The sequence below is a fragment of the Lactuca virosa genome, chromosome 3, assembly GCF_052849685.1.
Source record: "Lactuca virosa cultivar CGN04683 chromosome 3, Lactuca_virosa_CGN04683_v6, whole genome shotgun sequence".
NCBI lineage: Eukaryota > Viridiplantae > Streptophyta > Magnoliopsida > Asterales > Asteraceae > Lactuca > Lactuca virosa.
Genome location: NC_136428.1, coordinates 58,932,689 through 58,951,198, shown reverse-complemented (window position 1 = coordinate 58,951,198; position 18,510 = coordinate 58,932,689). Strand labels below are relative to the sequence as shown.

The 18,510-nt window shown below is 36.3% G+C and overlaps 1 protein-coding gene and 1 pseudogene across 1 annotated transcript; both read right to left on the bottom strand.

Annotated features, from left to right (window-relative positions):
• Positions 1-5,753: 5,753 nt before the first annotated feature.
• On the bottom strand, positions 5,754-7,532 carry LOC145162338 (PPR superfamily protein). The gene has a single exon (XM_079081512.1). It carries the CDS (start codon positions 7,500-7,502, stop codon positions 6,075-6,077), a length of 1,428 nt encoding a protein of 475 aa, XP_078937638.1. The 5' UTR covers positions 7,503-7,532; the 3' UTR covers positions 5,754-6,074.
• A 2,082-nt stretch (positions 7,533-9,614) lies between these two features.
• Positions 9,615-10,648, bottom strand: LOC145163564 (pentatricopeptide repeat-containing protein At2g15690, mitochondrial-like; annotated as a pseudogene).
• Between the last annotated feature and the right edge of the window lie 7,862 nt (positions 10,649-18,510).

Genomic DNA, 18,510 nt, shown 5'->3' with positions numbered 1-18,510 from the left:
CCAACTTGGATTGTGAGAACACTTTTCGAACTGATATTTCTACTCTATGTCTGGGTTATAAGAAATTCAGCCTAAGATAATCCAAGTGGGCACTTACGATTCTAGGCACAGAAATCGTAAGCCAATTTGCTAGAGAGATTCTGTGAGAGCTTGATGAAAACGAGAGCTAAAATTCGTAACCCTCTTATAAGAAGGAAGAGTCGTTTATATATTAAACGAGATTAGGGTTTTATTAGGGTTGGACCGTCATTAGTTGCTTTGGAAGCAAGTCAGGATAATCCGGATTTAATGAGAATTTTAGGTTATCAAAACGAATGAGTTTTGTTAGTTTTACCATAATCATCCTCAAGAAATTGAATTTTCCACTATGTCCCCAGCCAGGGGCTTTGCCCCTTGGACCCCGCTAGGGGCGCTGCCCCTAGACCCCGCCAAAGGGGCGTTGCCCCTTTGAAAACCCCGGACCCAGGGGCGCTGCCCCCGAACCCCTGACTAGTCGTCGAACCAATTTCTAATTTGATTTTATACATGTGTGCACTCTGCACAACCCCATACATATATTATAATACAAATTATGAAACCCTTTAGCTCACATGTTAGTTCCAGTTACTTAAAATGACATGGTGACACTAAAATCACCAACAAATCGATATGGGGCATTTGTGCTCCCGTTATGGGTGAGGTGGCGCCATAACGTCTTAACGTCGGCTACACCACCCCCAAACTCGTTTTGGTGATCTCGGGTTGTAACGAGGACGACATAAAACGGCTAATTTGATTGGCTAATTTGTTTTTGAACGTTATTTGTGACCGTTTAACCCAACAATATTTAGAAAAAGATTATTTTTTTTTACCTATAAAGACATAATATCTATCCTTTTCAATTCACACAACTCTTCTATTTTCTTTATATTCTATATAATTTCAAAACTTTTCAAAAAAAAAACTATTGATCCTTTCGATTCGTCCGATGATGATATATTCATCACTATGATGTATCGGTATTGCACCAACGAGCTATTACAACCAGACCCGACCCCTCCACTAACAAGACATGTGATGTTAAACAGAAATCGCGAAAAAGGACACGAACGTCTATATCGTGATTACTTTGCGGATAATTGTGTCTGCGGGTCAAAGGAGTTCAAAAGAAGATTTCGTTTAAGTAGGAACGAGTTTCTACGGATCGCCAACGCCTTGGAAAACATGTATCGTTTTTCTTTAATTCTAATACATATTTTTAATACATATTTACTGTATTTTTAATACATATTTTTAATCCATATTTACTATATTTTTAATATATAATTAATATATGTTTAGGTATACATTTTTCCAATTGAGGTATGATGCTAGAGGTAGACGAGGATTCATAATGTTGCAGAAATGTGTTGTGGCCATTTGTTTGAGGCTATGGGGGAGTCACCTGATACCATGGACGGTTATATGAGAATGTATGAAAGAATTCAAATGAAAAGTTTGTATAGATTTGTCAAAAGGTGTTGTTGAAAGATTCAGAGACGTATATTTGCGGAAACCTTTGTTGCATGATATGCAAGAACTGTATGCGGCACATGGGTTTCCCGGAATGCTTGGAAACATTGATTGTACACACTAGAAATGAAAAAAAAAAGTGTCTAATAGCATGGAAAATGCAATATGCAAGTGATCATCATGGATCGCCTTCGTTAGTACTAGAGGCTATTTTGTTTCCCAAGATTTATGGATTTGACATGCATTTTTCGAGGTTGCGGGTTCCAATAACGATGTCAACGTTCTTGATCAATCACCAATATTCAACGATCTTTTGTCAGGAAATACATCGGATGCTTCTTTCACAGTTATTGGAAATGAATACAAGTTTGGGTATTACCTTACGGATAGAAATATATTATGTATATTCGACATTCGTGAAGGCATTTTGACACCCGGTTGAACCAAAAGATAAATTATTCAAGAGAATACAAAGAAGGAGCATGTAAGGATGTGGAACGTGCTTTTGAAGTTCTAAATTCGAAATGACACATAGTTGAACATGCGACACGACCATTAGACTTAGAAACTCTACGATATATTATGTATGTGTGTATCAGAATGCATAACATGGTAGTAGAAGATAGAAGATGAGATATTGCACACTATATTCCAACGGAGTCCATACACAATCAATTTCAATCAGAAACAGTAGAATATTTATACATAGTCATTAATATTCAATATGCAAATAAACACAGACAACTTCGAAAAGACTTGGCGGATAATATCTACGACAGGAACAATGATGAATAGCATCGTTTAGGAAAAATAAATTATGTATTTTTTTTTTTGGGAAATCTCCAGAAAAGTCTCAATATTTACAGAAAAATTACACTTTAGTCCCAGGATTTTTTTTTTTGAACAAAAAAGTCCTGAAAACCGGCAAAAATTTGCAGTTTGACCATTTTTGACCTGTTGAAACCAGTGCTAAATTAATTTGGGACTATTTCGTAAACTAACCCAAAATATTGGGACTTTTCTGTAAAAAAAATATTATGACTTTTCTGTAAACAAAAATATTAGGACTTTTCTGCAAACAAAACCCTTATTATTATTATTATTATTATTATTATTATTATTATTATTATTATTATTATTATTATTATTATTATTATTAAAAATATAAATAATAATACTATTTTTTGAACTTGTATTATTAATATTGTTAATAAAACATATAAATGCATTTAAATGAAAAAAGAATGACATTGTTTAAGGGTGGAGGTGGAGGAGATGTTGATGCTTTTAGCATTGAAATCATGAATTTCTGCTTGTATATTTTTACTTTGTATATGGTTATTTCACATTTGTTATTATTGTTTTCAATTCTGAATATTAGTAATTAACAATTTAAAAGAAATTGCATATTTGTAAAATTGTTTATAAATAGTTTAAGGTAGAAGGATTTCTCAGTTTATATATAAAAATTGCTTAAGGTAGAATGATTACTTTCCAAATCCAACAGATCCACTACAAACATCTACATATATAGGTAGCCCATATCAAAATTCAAAAGTATTAATTACAATATATTGTTTAATAAAAAGTAATAGGATATGTTTTTTGGATTAATACTTTTGAATTTTGATTAATACTTTTGAATTATTCCTATTACTTTTATTAAACAAGATATTGTAATTAATACTTTTGAATTTTGATATGGACTACCTATGTAGATGTTTGTAGTTGATCTGTTGGATTTGGAAAATAATCCTTCTATTATTTTTGTTTACAGAAAGTCCTAATATTTTGGGTTAGTTTACGAAATAGTCCCAAATTAATTTGGTACCGGTTTCAACCGGTCAAAAAGGGTCAAACTGTAAATTTTTGCCGATTTTCAGGACTTTTTCGTTCAAAAAAAAATCTTGAGACTAAAGTGTAACTTTTCCGTAAATATTGAGACTTTTCTGACAATTTCTCTTTTTTGTCTTGTAAAGTTTTTTTTTTTAATTTGGATGTTATGTCTAATTTAAATGTTACGTTTTTTTTAAGTTTATAAATGTTATGTTTTGATAAAATATATATCTTTTAATAAAAAAAACTCGAAAAAAATACAATAAAATATGACATAGAAATTAGTGGGTGTTATAACATGTTCTTAACATTGTGGTCATTTCCCCAATTTGTGTTATAACACCATGGATGATATGACACCAAAATGATACTATAACATGTTGCCCATGCCCAATGCTTTTAGTTTTTAGTTTTTAGTATTGTAGTATTGCTAAAATTTATATACATTAAGGCTTCTACATATATAAATTTAAAATTTTGATTTGTGAAAAAAATATATAAAAAATAATTTTATATATTCCTACAATCATACATGCATATAAATAAATATATAAAAAATTAGAAAATTAATATAAAAAACATTTTTTAAAACTGGAAAAATCTTTAAAAAATATGTATAATAAAAAAATGTATAAAAATGTAATATTGTAAATAAAATTTCTAAATACATTAAATTGTAAAAAAAAAATATAGAACATGAAAAAAAAAAGAAGGTAAAAGAAATAGTAAAAAAATAATTTCGTAAGAAAAACTAAGTTTTAAAATGTATATACATAGATAATTTTTTTTTAAATTGGAAATTTTTGTAAAAAGTATTTATACATAATTCATACTAGAAATTAAAACTCGGAGCAAAATCGTAAATAAAACTTCAAAATTTTGTAAAAGATGTTTGAATTGATATTCATAACTAAAATTTAATGTCTGACCCAAAAAAACATGAAATTTTGGATACATAATCAAAGGTTTCTTGATTTCTACAAGATACAATTTATAAATCAACAAAAATATTAGGGTTGAATATGTACAAAAGCGTAATTATGAGCTAAGAAAATTGATCTTAAAAAAAATATATGTTGTTGTTGTTGGGGATCTAACCCAAGTTACCCGTGGTAATGCTATATATCCTTTTTCCTAAAAATGGTCATGTTGTGTACTAACTTATCGAGTGCTCAGGAAGTTGATTTAGCTCTCGGGCATCGCGACTACACCACTCGCTATGCATTTGGTTCACCGAAAAACAACAATTTACCGATGAACCACTGAGCCTATGTCCATTTTCCTAAAAATGTTGACCAACAGAAAATTAAAAAGAGTAAATTACACGAATGGTCCCTATGGTTTAGGGTAATTTGCGCATTTGGTCCCTAACTTATTTTTTTTAACTCGGAAGGTCCCTACTATTTGTTTTTGTTATGCGTTTGGTCTCTGTCTTACCTAAAAACACTATTTTCCCCTTGATTTTTTAATTAATTTAAATAAACACACTCCCACCTCCACCCCCATCACCTTATCTTACCTACCACACCATTTTTTTCTATTTAAATAATAGTCTTTTTAGGTAAGACAGGGACCAAACACGTAACAAAAACAAACAGTAGGGACCAAACGCGTAACAAAAACAAACAGTAGGGACCTTCCGAGTTAAAAAAATAAGTTAGGGACCAAACGCACAAATTACCCTAAACCATAGGGACCATTCGTGTAATTACTCAATTAAAAAACTTGATTATTTTTATAACCATATATACACACATATTACATATCAAACACATTCTCACAACACTCTCATGACACACTTTCCATCATGACACACTTTCCATACTCTAATTAATACTTTCAATATTATATCTAAACAATCCGTTTAATTACACCTCTTTGTCATCTACCCGTAACACACCTCCTGGTGCAACTGAAACACCTTTCTTTCGGTTGATGATTTATAAATCATTTTGTATAGTTTTAAAAATAATAAAACGTCTTTTACAAAATTCAGCCTCAAAGTCTTTAAAATTCTCAAAACAGTTTTAGTTTCAAAGAGGTTTTAGAAAAGGTTAATCAATTTAGAATATCATTGTAACATCTTTAATTTCAAATCAAAATTTTCGTTTGCAAGAGTAAAATGTAAAGATTAAACTTCGTACCCAAAAGTAATATAAAAAACTCATTTATGCAACATTATAGACCTGTCCAAAACTGATCCTTTTTGTTCATGTCTACTTATTATACATGAAAAACCAATTTATCTTTTTACTAATATTTAACAATATAAAACCATATTAAAACCATAAGGGTCGTAACCTCATTTTTCCTTTTTAATAACTACTCACACACATACCAATTTACTTTGTACCATGGTCATTTTTTGTCATTTTATATGTATAAGTAAATATTACAAACACTACAAATCAACTTATCAACTTATTGCGTTTTAGTATCACATAAGTTAATCCAAACACTTTTTCCTAAACTCCGTTTTAAAACCGTTAATAAACACTTAAAAAAAAATTATAAGTTGTTTTACATAAAGTTACAAACAAAATCCAAACACCCGCTAAAGTTTTAGTTTGTACACAAATCCAGATTTGACTAAATACCCATTTAAGTCATCTTATATGACTTTAACCGAAAGTCAACCTTTCACATGTCAAAAACTGTGGCAAAATGTCATTTTAAATTTCTTCTTTTGACCCGTCTCAGAGAATGTACAAGATCCTTTAAACTTTCTTCATCAACTCATTCACCAATTAGCTTCCTATCGATTTAACATGTCCAAACTTGGAATAACTATTGAGTAAAGAACAGGATACTGCAAGATGATGATCAAAACCGGATTTCACAGCACAATTATGCAATAATTTACAGTTTGTCAAGCTACCAAAACATGACTTTGACAATGCATTAAATGTGGTTGATAGGCTAACTTCATCAAACCCAATGCCTTCATCAACCATCAATCCAAACAATTCAATCACATCTTCAACAACACCACACTTTGCAAATGATGTCATCAAGGAATTGCATACCTCGAGAGTTTTTACAGGGACGTTTTCGTAAATTGACACCGAGCTTTCGATTTCACCACATTTTCCATACATATCGATTAAAGCAGATTGAATGTAAATACTGCCATGATCAAACCCCAGTTTCAAGACAAAACAATGAACTTGTTTCCCAAGGAGAATATTTGAACTCCCACTAGATAGATTTAATAAGCTAACAAATGAACGAATTGATGGTTTTTTACCACATGTTTGCATTGTAGAAAAGATTTCAAGAGCATTGCTTGCAAGCCCATTATATGCGTACACAGAAACTAATGAATTCCAAGAAATCACATCGTTTGTTGGAATGATTTGAAATGATCTTTTGGCATCTGTTAGAATCCCACAAGCACTATAAAAATCCACCAAAGCATTTGAAACAAACAATTCTGATTCACCCCATCCCACCTTAATTGCATAAGAATGGAGCTCTTTTCCTTCATTAATCAACTTTTCGTTGCCAAATCCATGGATCAGATAACAAAAGGTGAGTGGATTTGGCACGATACCTTCACTTTTCATCCTATAATACAATTCTAACTTTTGTGATCTTCCAAATACACGAAAACCTCTCAGCAACTGATTCCATGTTGCGATGTTCCTCTCTGGTAGATCGTTAAATAATCTGAAAGCAAAACTGACGAGACCCATGTTCATGTAAAGATCAATCAATGAAGTTCCCACATACACATTCAAACTCAAACCAAGAACGATCGCCCTGCTGTGAACTTGAAGTCCTTCTGGGTATAACCCTTCATCGCTAAATACACCCAAAACAGTCGAAAATGTAGATGAACTCTCGATAAATCCTTGGGAAACCATTTGAGTGTAGAAGTACATTGCTTCTCGTGAATACCCATTACGCTTATGTCCCGAAATAATTAAGTTCCATGTAACTGCGTCTCGTATAGGCATTCCGTCGAACAGTTTAAGTGCGGAATCAATCGATCCTAATTCCATATATCGCTGAATGTCTCTGTTACAAGTGTAAACTGTGTCCCGGGTATTGGGTTGGAAGTAAGTGTCGAATTGGGAGGGAAAGAAAATGGGCGTGGTTGATGCGTTTCTGAGAAACGTAGGAGTGAAGGTTGGGATGAGTGGGGCAACGGAGACCAAAATTTTCTTCCGCATTTGTGGAGTTTCCTGGTTGCAGTCTGGGCTTTTTTTTAGTTTAGAAAATATGTACCGATTATACGGAAATTACATACATCAAATTTAGACAAAATTGCGAAAATGGTCTGTCAAAATTAAGTGGATTTTGTCCCAAAAAAAAGTTTGGTGGTGCATAACTCGTCCAATTTCGGATCTTTTTAGTGATTTTGGTCCCTACACATTTAAAAAGACGAATATGTCCTTATAATTTATATTTTCTATTTTTTTAATTGCTGAAATACATAAATTAATTTGAATTTTTTTTAACTTAAAACAAAAAAATAAATAAAAGAAAATAACCATAAACCCCTCCCATAGAAGCCCTTTCATCACCAACTCCATCCTCCACCACCGGTGAATGAAACCACCGTCGCCAGACACCATTCTTGTCGGAGTTCCCTCAAGCTTATTCTCATTCTCTCTCTTTTCTCGTATACACTGTTTTCCCATCTCTTTACATTTCTTTTTCCCCAAGATAGCTTTTCATCTTCTCCAGCTTTTCTACGTTCTATCAAAACTCACTAGAAATCTCTCAAATCAACCACCTTTCTTTACTGGAAGATTGATCAATCATCGGAGTACAATCCTCATTCACATACTCGAAGTCCATTGGAACCCTAGCATGATTTTGATTTGTTTGACTAACATTGTCAAACTGCTTTGCCATCGCAACTCTAACCTTTGTGTGTCGTCATCGGAACCCTAGACGTCATCTATCAACGAATGGGAAGGTTTTGCTGCCATTTCTACATCCAGCGAAACCACCAGATCTGCACTCAGCCACCGGATCGCCGCCATCATCGACCTCCTTATGCCCCGATCTGAAACCACTGGGCCTCTTCTCGTCGTTGAAACTAAGGTAACGAAGTTTTAGATCTTGTTGTGGATCTCATTTTAAGGTGTGGTGGGGTGTGATTTAAGAGGAATGGGTGGTCCGGTAGGTGGTGGATCAACAGGTCGGTATTCGACAGGTGGTGGTCCGATAGTTGGAGGTCCGACAGTTGGTCGTCCGGCAGTCGGAGGTCCGACATGTGGTGCTCCAGCGGTGGTAGGGTGATGGTGTTTTTAGAGAGAGAGAGAGAGTGTGTGTGTGTGTGTGTGTGCGTGTAAGAGAGAGTGAGTGAGTGAAGTGAGTGGGTAAGGGTGTACTTTTTTCTTTTTCTTTTTCTTTTTAAATAAAAATAATAAGAAATTAAATAAAAACTAAAAATAATTATATAAGGGCATATTCATCCTTTCAAGTTGGGTGTGGACCAAAACCACACAGAAATGTTAATCACAGGGACCAAAACCACACAAACTATCCAAAATTGGACCAATGATGCACCAATAAACTTTTTTGGACTAAAACTACATAATTTTGACAACCATAAAGACCATTTTTGCAATTTTGTCTCAAGTTTATAAAAAATACAATCTTCTAAAAATAAGAACCAAAAATGAAAATAACCAAAACACAAGGACTAAAGACGGACAAAAGGAAATGTGTTATATACCGTCGAATGAAAATGTATTATATGTGACCCGACTCATACGTAGAAAACATATATAAAAATAAGCACGGAAACATACACAAAGTTTACGTCGAAACGTAAAAGAGATCGAATTTATACCGACACGCATATCAAAAAATACAACTATTTTTTTTTGTTATTGTCACTGTAGCCCAACAATGTTTAGTATATTAGTTTAAATGGTCCCTCATGATTTTTTTTTGCCTTTGAAGGGTACGAACTTGTGTTTTACTGGTTAATTTGGTACCTTTACCCATTTTTGAAGGTTACAGTGCCTTTTCAACTGCTAACTAGGCAGGTGAGTCAACGATGACTCAGTGGTGAGTCGACTCATCATTGCCACGTAAGCCAAAACCTAATTGTCACGAAGATAGAACTAATCCATCAGTTTACATCGGGACGTGAGGGCTTACGAACAGTAACAATGGAGCTTCTTCTTTGTCATTAACGTCATGTACTTCTCCTACGTTCTAATTCCAAAACCAGAATCTTGGAAAGTGTAGGTGAGATTTCCGATGTGGTGGTGGGTGTAAACAGAGAGAAGGGGGTGGCGGAGAAGACAACGGTGGAGCCAACATCAAGGCCACCGCCCTCGATTTCGGTATTCATAGATTTTGTTCTTCTTCCCTTCAAGCATATTACTTGCAGATTGATTAAGTAAATGAAGTTTGTGTAATGCGATTGATGGTTGAAGAAATTCCATGGCTCGATCTTTGAGCTCGATATCACCATGGATTCGAGCAGAATTCATCAATGATTCCCATATTTCAAATGTAGGTTCAAAAGGAATGTTTTCGATGAACTCAAAAGCTTCATTTAGATGCCCAGATTTCCCCAAAACATTAATAACCCCAAAATAATGATCAATTTCTGGATCTAGATTGTAGTCGTTCTTCATTGATTTGAAGTGTTTGAAGCATTCTTGAATTGAATTAACACTGGCACATGCTGAAAAAAGTAATCGGAAAGTCTCATTGTTTGGAGTTAACCCCAGATCTTTCATCTGGTCGTATAACAACAAACCTGCATCGGGTTCCCCGTTATCTGTGTAGCCATTTATCATTGAATGTCATAAGCTTAATTCGTCTTGTTCACGCATTCCGTCGAACACCCTGCATGCATCCCTAATGTTGTTGCATTTTATTTATAGTACTATCAATTTAGAGTTCAAATTCACAAAACCGTAGTAGGGAGATTGAATAAGAAGCTGCTGAACCTTCTTCCCCAGTTCAAGATCGTCACACGAATCCAAAACATGCTCGAAACATCGGATCCTGCGGGCACACCTTAAGACATTAACTCAATCGTTTCTTTAATCGACTCATTTTTGCATAGCGCCATTAAATCCACATCCGGTGGCGGAAATGGGTTGGCGCGTTTTTGTGTTTTGGGAAGAGTTGGTGGTTTTGTGGATGTGTTGAGTCGGCGATTGTTGTTCAATTCTACCGGAGTCAACATCAGGGCCACCGCCGGAGCCGAAGAAGACAGAGGTGGAGCCGGAGAAGACAACATCAGAGCAGGTGAAGATGAAAGACGGTAAGGTATTTGATCGGATTCAGGTTCTACAGAAAGCATTACATTAGGTGTTATACGTGGCAATTGAGTTGGCATCTAAACCCGGTGATTAGGATGGGTGTAACCGGGTGACCCCTTCAAATTTTCCAAAAGGACCTTTTAAAACCTAAAAATACAAGTTCGTGCCCTTCAAATGCAAAAAATAGTCACGAGAGACCATTTAAACCAATATACTAAAGTTTGTTGGGCTACAACGACAATAACCTTTTTTTTAAATTAACAAACGAAAGGTTTAAATTTAGACAAAAATGAAAATTTGGTCCTTATGGTTTGCAAAAAACTATGGATATGGTCCAAAAAGTTTTCGAATTGCATGAAAGGTCCAAAATCAAAAATTTTCCGTGGTTTGATATTCCCGTAGTTTTGGTCATTGAAAAACCTAAATGGTTTGCCCTTTTAATTTCTTTTTTACATTATTTTTACCTTTTTTTTAATGTTTTATAATTACAAAATTAATATATATATATATATATATATATATATATATATATATATATACACCCCACCACTACCCCACCCTACTCCATCATACAATCTCTCTCTCTCTCTTTCTCTCTCTCTCTCTCTCTATATATATATATATATATATATATATATATATATATATATATATATATATATATATATATATCTTCTTCTTTAAAACCAGCAGCAAAACAAAAACACAAACCCACTTGAAGATTGAGTGTAAGCTTCATTGCAACCCACCATTCCTCAATCCGCGTTTCTTCGTCGGAAAACCCTAAAAAAACCCACCGGTGACTGCCACCCCTAAACTGCAACCAGATCAAAAACACCCATCACACATCGAGAATCGATCTGTCAAAAAACCAACAAAAACTTACCTTAAAAGCTTCAATTCATCTGTAATACAACCAAATCGCCGATGGTGGTCGTGTTATGGCTCTCTGACGTACAGATCTAGTGATTGGACGATGGTGGTAGTGGTGTGGCTCTCCGGTGACCAGATTCTTAGCCTTTGATGAATGATGGTTGGTTTGATTTTCTTAGTTCTTCCTGATTTTAATCTTGATTTCATAAATAGGTCAAGAACAAATCGAGAGGTGCACTCGATTCTCGAAATCCCAGACTTCACTCCTTATACAAAATCCGTCATTATAAAAATCGAAACCCTCACCCCAGATTGGTTGTCGACCATGAAAGTTGCCATCGGTGTAGCGACTCAGTTGGGTAAGCCTTGGGTTCTCGATCCAGCTGTTGTCGGAGCTTCTAGCTTCTGTTTAAAGGCATCTCTAGAATTTGGTCTCTGGGTTTAATGTGAAAGAAGATGAATGTAACATCCCAAAAACCATGATAAAAATTTTCATTTTACAAAACATTTCCACAAAACCATTCGATAGTAAACCATTGTTTTTAAGTCAAATCCATAGAATCAGGGTATCGAACTTCTCTCAAAACATGAACCAGTCTTAGGATGTGTACTATCACGCATTCGTCTTCCCACAATCAACAATGGTACCTGAAAAATATTTATAAACAATTACGTAAGCACGAAGGTTCATGAGTTCCCCCAAAATACCCCACACAAAATTACATAAACAATACATGCACACCGGGCCCACAGTATAAAATTGGATTGCCCCTGGGCCCACCGTCTCCCGACTGGATTTCCCCTGGGTCCATAGTCTCCCGGCTGGATTGCCCCCGACCCACAGTCTGGTGACTGGATTGCCTATGGGTCCACAGTCTTCCGGCTGAATTACCCCTGGGTTCACAGTCTCCCGATTGGATTACTAAACACAAAGTCTTATCGCCTCAACCCAACCGCACTATGTCGATGTTAGATGCATTTTATATGCATCTTTTAGCAAAATTTCCTTGGTATTTTGTCATAAAAAGCTAACTAACTCCCGGTTATTATTATGTATTGTGTGTTTCGTGATTATTTTGTAGAATGCCCGTACTGCTCATGTTTGTTATGATTTTTCAGGGCAATTTGGAGCACATGGATGATTACGAGAGTTCGGGATGCGTTGGTGGATGCTTTGGAGCTTAACTGGAGCTTAGACTAGAGAAGGATGCCGAGGAATGATCAAGAACAGCTTGGAAGGAGGAACGACGATCGAAAAGAGACAAAATTAAGTGCATGCAATCGCATACCCCATACATGCGATCGCAGCTTTACCCATGCGATCGCATCGTTGGTCGCAGCTTCGCTTCGTAGTTTTTTCGTGCCAAAAATTCACCAAGATGAGAAAAATTGATACATGCGATCGCAACAACAGTACATGCAATCGCAACCTAGCTTCATGCGATCGCAACTAGGCTAAAATGTATCAAAATGGTAATGTACTTCATTTAAAAGGCTCGGGACGCATTTTCGGTGATACATGCGATCGCAACTTGCATACATGCGATCGCATGCACGAAGTTTTTAATTCTGGACGTATAAATAGAGCCCCACACTTATCCAGTAACCCTAATTGGCGATTCCTGGCGATTCTAAGGCGATTTTCAGAGGGTTTCAAGTGAAGAACGCAGATCTAAAGGAGACGATTCAATTTCTTTTCATTGTTTAGTAAGATTTATCGTTTAGACTTTATTTTCTACTGTTTGTAATCTGTTTTTAGCCATGTCAGGCTAAAAACTCAGATTTCAGTTTCGCAAAGACGTAACCTTTTTGTATGATTAATCATTAAGCACCATGTTTGACTGTGATTACTGTTTAGTTTGATAAATTATGTGTTTAATTGAGTGTTTGATTTTGATTTCAATTTCTGTTGGCCACTTGAATTGTTTGTGAATCATTCTAGTTATCTAATCGTTTAGATCCGTAATTGTCTAGACTAATTGGTAAAAAGTAACGTATATTTAGATTAATTCTGTGTTCAGGGTTAACTCTAATATGAATTGATCAAACAAGTTCTAACGCCTCCGAGCCTATGAGAGGTATTGGACTTTACTGGGAAATTACACTGTGTCTAATGCAACTTTTCTTTGTTAATCAAGAGCTTGTTTGGTTAATCTGGTAAAAAGTCAGATTTAATTCAAAGAACTTATTTTGATTAAATGATTTTTGTAATAGAGGTCATTAGAGCTTGTTAATGAACTTTAGTACCAGTGTAAACAAGTGCACTGTCAAATATTGTGTTGAAGGTTAATTACAAGATCATGGGAGTCACCGCGAAACTGGAATTGCTTTCTCTTATTTGAATTGTTACCACTTTTAAATTCAATTAATCTTTTATCATTTTTGATTTTTATTAGTTTAAATTTTCAGAAATAACCCCCCCCCCCCCCTTTTATGTTTTGTTCGTTTGTCAAGAATTAGTCTGTGCCTTACGCAAAGAGGCTAAGACTTTAGGACGTGTCCCTGAGGATCCGACCCTCCTTACCCGTATTACATGTTAGTGCAAAAGAGCAGTCTATTTATACTTTTATTTGTTTAAATCGTGCACGAGAGCGGTTTTAACAAATTGGCGTCGTTGCCGGGGACACGGTAAACACTAATAGTTTTATGTCAAGATCTTCACGTACATGTGATCTAATTTTTTATCCAGAGATTGAGAAGACTGATAGGAAGCTAAAGAAGGAGGCAAAACTTCGGAAGCAACAAGCAGGAACCTCAGCCTCCTCCCCCCCCCACATTATAAAACACCCACACCACAAGGCACTCCCTTGTGGAACGAACCCAAAGCCTCATTTCAACCTTTTCCAAAAGCACCACCTACCTCACACGTTAACATCCCGTTCAAAACATACTCCTCATCATCTTCAGACAAACCCGAACTCATAGATTCTTCTGAAACCGAAATAGAATCCATCATGAGCGAAAATAGAGACGATGCTGAAAAGACTCTCCGCGAATGGGCAACACAAGAGGTTACCCAGCAACCTCTGTGTATCACCTTTCCAGAAACTCATAACTTTGAGATCAAGTCCGGTTTAATCCATCTGCTGCCCCCGTTCCGAGGCCTTGAGAATGAAGACCCTCACAAATTTCTCAAGGAATTCTGTGTCATGTGTTCTGGTATGAAACCCCATGCAGTTATTGAAGACCATATCAAACTAAGGGTGTTTCCTTTTTCAGTTCAAGATGCAGTAAAGGAGTGGTTATATAACCTCCCGTCTGGTTCAATAACAAGTTGAAATGAACTTGCCAAACTTTTTCTAGAGAAATATTTTTCTGAGGCGAAAGTGTCAAACATGCGCAGAGAGATTCTTGGTATAAAGCAAGGCAAAAGAGAGGCTCTCCACACTTATTGGGAGCGGTTCAAGAAGTTGCTGGTCTGATGCCCTCAACATGGCATTAGTGATTATCAGCTGTACCAGTGTTTCTGCGAAGGCTTGATACCCATGGAGAGGCGACTTATAAATGCATCAAGTGGAGGGTCACTTTCAGATATGACACCAACAGAGATCTAGACATTGATTGAAAAGTTGGCAAATGAATCTAAGCATTCAGCAACTGAAGAAGAATGGTACCCAGACCAGCCAAGAGGAGTCAAAGAAATAAGTAACGTCCACTTGGAATCCCAGATTTCAGAATTGACAAAGGCTGTCCTTCTGTTGACAAAAGAAAAAGGTATTGAAGCAAAAGTCAAACCTTGCGGGATCTGCTGCAAAACCAGGCACCCAACTGATATGTGCCCACTACTTCAAGAAGATAATGAATCTGTGCAAGCTATGGGAGGATTTCAGCAGAGGCCATTTGATCAGCATCGCAACAACCAAGCTTGGGGAGGGCCTCAAAATAACAATTTCCAGCCAAGGCCTCAACAGAACTTTCAGCAAAGGAACCAATATCAAGCTCCACCTAGATTTCAGCAACCTTACCAGCAAAATCAGCACCAAAGCAACTTTCAGCAACCACCTGTTCAGTCACAGGCTAGTAGTTCCAGCATGTCTTTGGAGGACATTGTTAAAATTCTTGCTACCAGTACCCAAGCTTTTTAGAATGAAACCAAGTCTAGCATCAAAAATCTGGAGCAACAGGTATCACAACTCGCGAACTCTATGAGCAAACTGGAAGCACAAACGCAAGGAAAATTCCCATCTCAGACTGAGAAAAACCCAAAGCACAATGCTTGTGCTGTCACTCTCAGAAGTGGTAAAAACTACAAAGGACTAGATCGGCAAGAAGATGAGGAAGAAGAGATCATGGTTGAGCAAGAATCTGAGGCAACTAAAGAGGTGCAGAAAAGAGATAGACCTGCTGAAGCTGAAGTAAAAATTACTCCTCCTTCTTTTCCCTCAAGACTGAAAAACACGAAAAAAGAAAAGGAAGACAAAGATATTATGGATTTCTTCAGAAAGGTTGAGGTAAATATTCCCCGTCTTGATGCCATTAAACAACTACCCCGATATGCTAAATTTTTGAAAGAGTTATGTACTTCAGAAAGAAAATTAAAAGGAAACGAACAGTTAAAGTAAGCGAGAATGTTTCAGCTGTCTTACAAAAAAGGCTACCCCTAAGTGTAAGGATCCAGGAGTATTTACTATTCCTTACAAGTTGGGGAACCTTTCAATTCTGCGAGCTATGTTGGACTTAGGAGCTTCTATAAATGTTTTGTCATACTCACTTTTTAAAACTATCGGGATAGGGCCTTTAAAAAGAACATGAGTCATCATTCAGTTAGCTGATCATTCTCTGGTGCACCCAAAAGGTGTGCTGGAAGACATTTTGGTTCAAGTGAATGAACTCATTTTTCCAGCTGATTTCTATGTTTTAGATATGGGAGAGGACGACTCACCAAATTCAGGTTCCGTTCTTTTGGGGAGAACATTTTTAAAAACTGCCAGAACCAAAATAGATGTTTATTATGGTACCCTTTCCATGGAATTTGATGGTGAAGTTATCAACTTCAATATTTATGATGCTATGCGTTATCATGATAATGTTTCAGCCCTTAATTTCATTGATGTATGTGAACCATTATCTGCAGAATATTTTGAGATTGCTAACCGTGACTCACTAGCATTAGTGCTCCACAGAAATTTGTCTATTAATGCAGCTCAGGTTTTATCATAAATTTATGTGGTTGACAGAGAAATTCAAGAAATGGCAACCCATATGGACCGGCAGAGAAAGTTGAGGTATGGTACCCAAGCTCTTAAATTACCAGTTTCTAACTCCAAACCTTTTCCTTCTGTAGTGCAAGCTCCTATCTTGGAGCTGAAGACACTTCCAGAACACCTGAAATATGCATATCTTGGAGAAAAAGAAACATTACCAGTCATCATATCCAGCAAGTTGTCAGGAAAAGAAGAGTCAAAACTGATCAGAATTTTGAAGGAGTATAAAAGCGAGATTGGGTGGACTATTTGTGACATCCCCAAATTCACGGCCAGAAAAGACCGGTTTAATTTATGCTTTTGAAATAATTTCAGAGTAATCATTTGATTAAAAGTGTTGCGGAATTTGTTCCCAGAAAAACATAATAAATATGTTATCAAATCATTTCCGAAGAAATGTATTTTATTTATTTAAACCATTGGGATGTCATTGTCAATACAAAAACATAAGCATAAACAAAACTTACATTCATTTACACTAGTGATCTACTTCTCTTTTAATCTTTCAGTGTAAAGCAACTTCGTATCGATACCTGTGATACAATTAAACTGAGTGGGTCAGGCTTGGGAGCCTGGTGAGCATATAGGGTTTTCAACCCACAATAAATAATTTATTATGCTTAAACATCAAACAATCAACCTAATTACCCAATCCCCATTGTCTTATTTATTTCTTAAGGATTTACCCTAAGAATCAACTATCACTCATTCCTAAGGATTCATCCTAAGGAATAGGAACGAAGTCCATCGTTGCCCAAGGCTTATACTACAAGCACTAACAACGTCGATCCCTACATACTGATCCTATACAATGATCTTACTAGATCTAGCCTAAAGGATCGATATGAACAACCAACTAACGAAACTGCTTCGGAAACCCCCTAGCAGCAAACAAGGATCGATAAAGATATCGAATGAATGAAATAAGTTTAACCACGAACCTTTGTTCGTAAAAGAAAGAACCACAAGACAATTAAGTCAGGGGTAGTTATCAATGCCTAGGCTGTGGTCTGAATATCGTGAGATATGTAGCCCCCAGACACACCCTATCCAACATCGAACTTTGCCTAGGCTGTGGTCTGAATATCGTGAGGTATATAACCCCCAGACGCACCCTATCCGACAATGGAAATGCTGACTAATGCCTAGGCTGTGGTCTGAATCCCCAGACTCACCCCTATCCAGCATTGGAAATGAAAACACTGACTAATGCCTAGGCTGTGGTCTGAACCCCCAGACTCACCCCTATCCAGCATTGGAAATGAAAACACTGACTAATGCCTAGGCTGTGGTCTAAACCCACAGACTCACCCCTATCCAGCATTGGAAATGAAAACACTGACTAATGCCTAGGCTGTGGTCTGAACCCCCAGACTTACCCCTATCCAGCATTGGAAATGAAAACACTGACTAATGCCTAGGCTGTGGTCTGAACCCCCAGACTCACCCCTATCCGACATCGAAAATGGAAACACTGACTAATGCCTAGGCTGTGGTCTGAATATCGTGAGGTATATAACCTCCAGACGCGTCCTATCCGGCATCGGAAACGCTGACTCATGAAGCTCGTCCGATCACTTCATATAAGAAACAAAGACTCCAAAGCTCTTCAAAATAAGAGTATAGGGAAAATACTAATAAAGTACTCCCGTACGTTCCCGTACCTCGACACATAATAGTGTCAAAAAGAAGAACTATCGGATGAACACATAGTTCAAAAACACCTAATGAACATATAGTTCGAGAACACCTTATGAACATATAGTTCAAACATACTTACCGATTACAAGTCTGCTAACGTTCCACTGGACTATCTAAAATAGTATGTGGCCGTTGTCTATACTCTGGTAGATGACTAGATC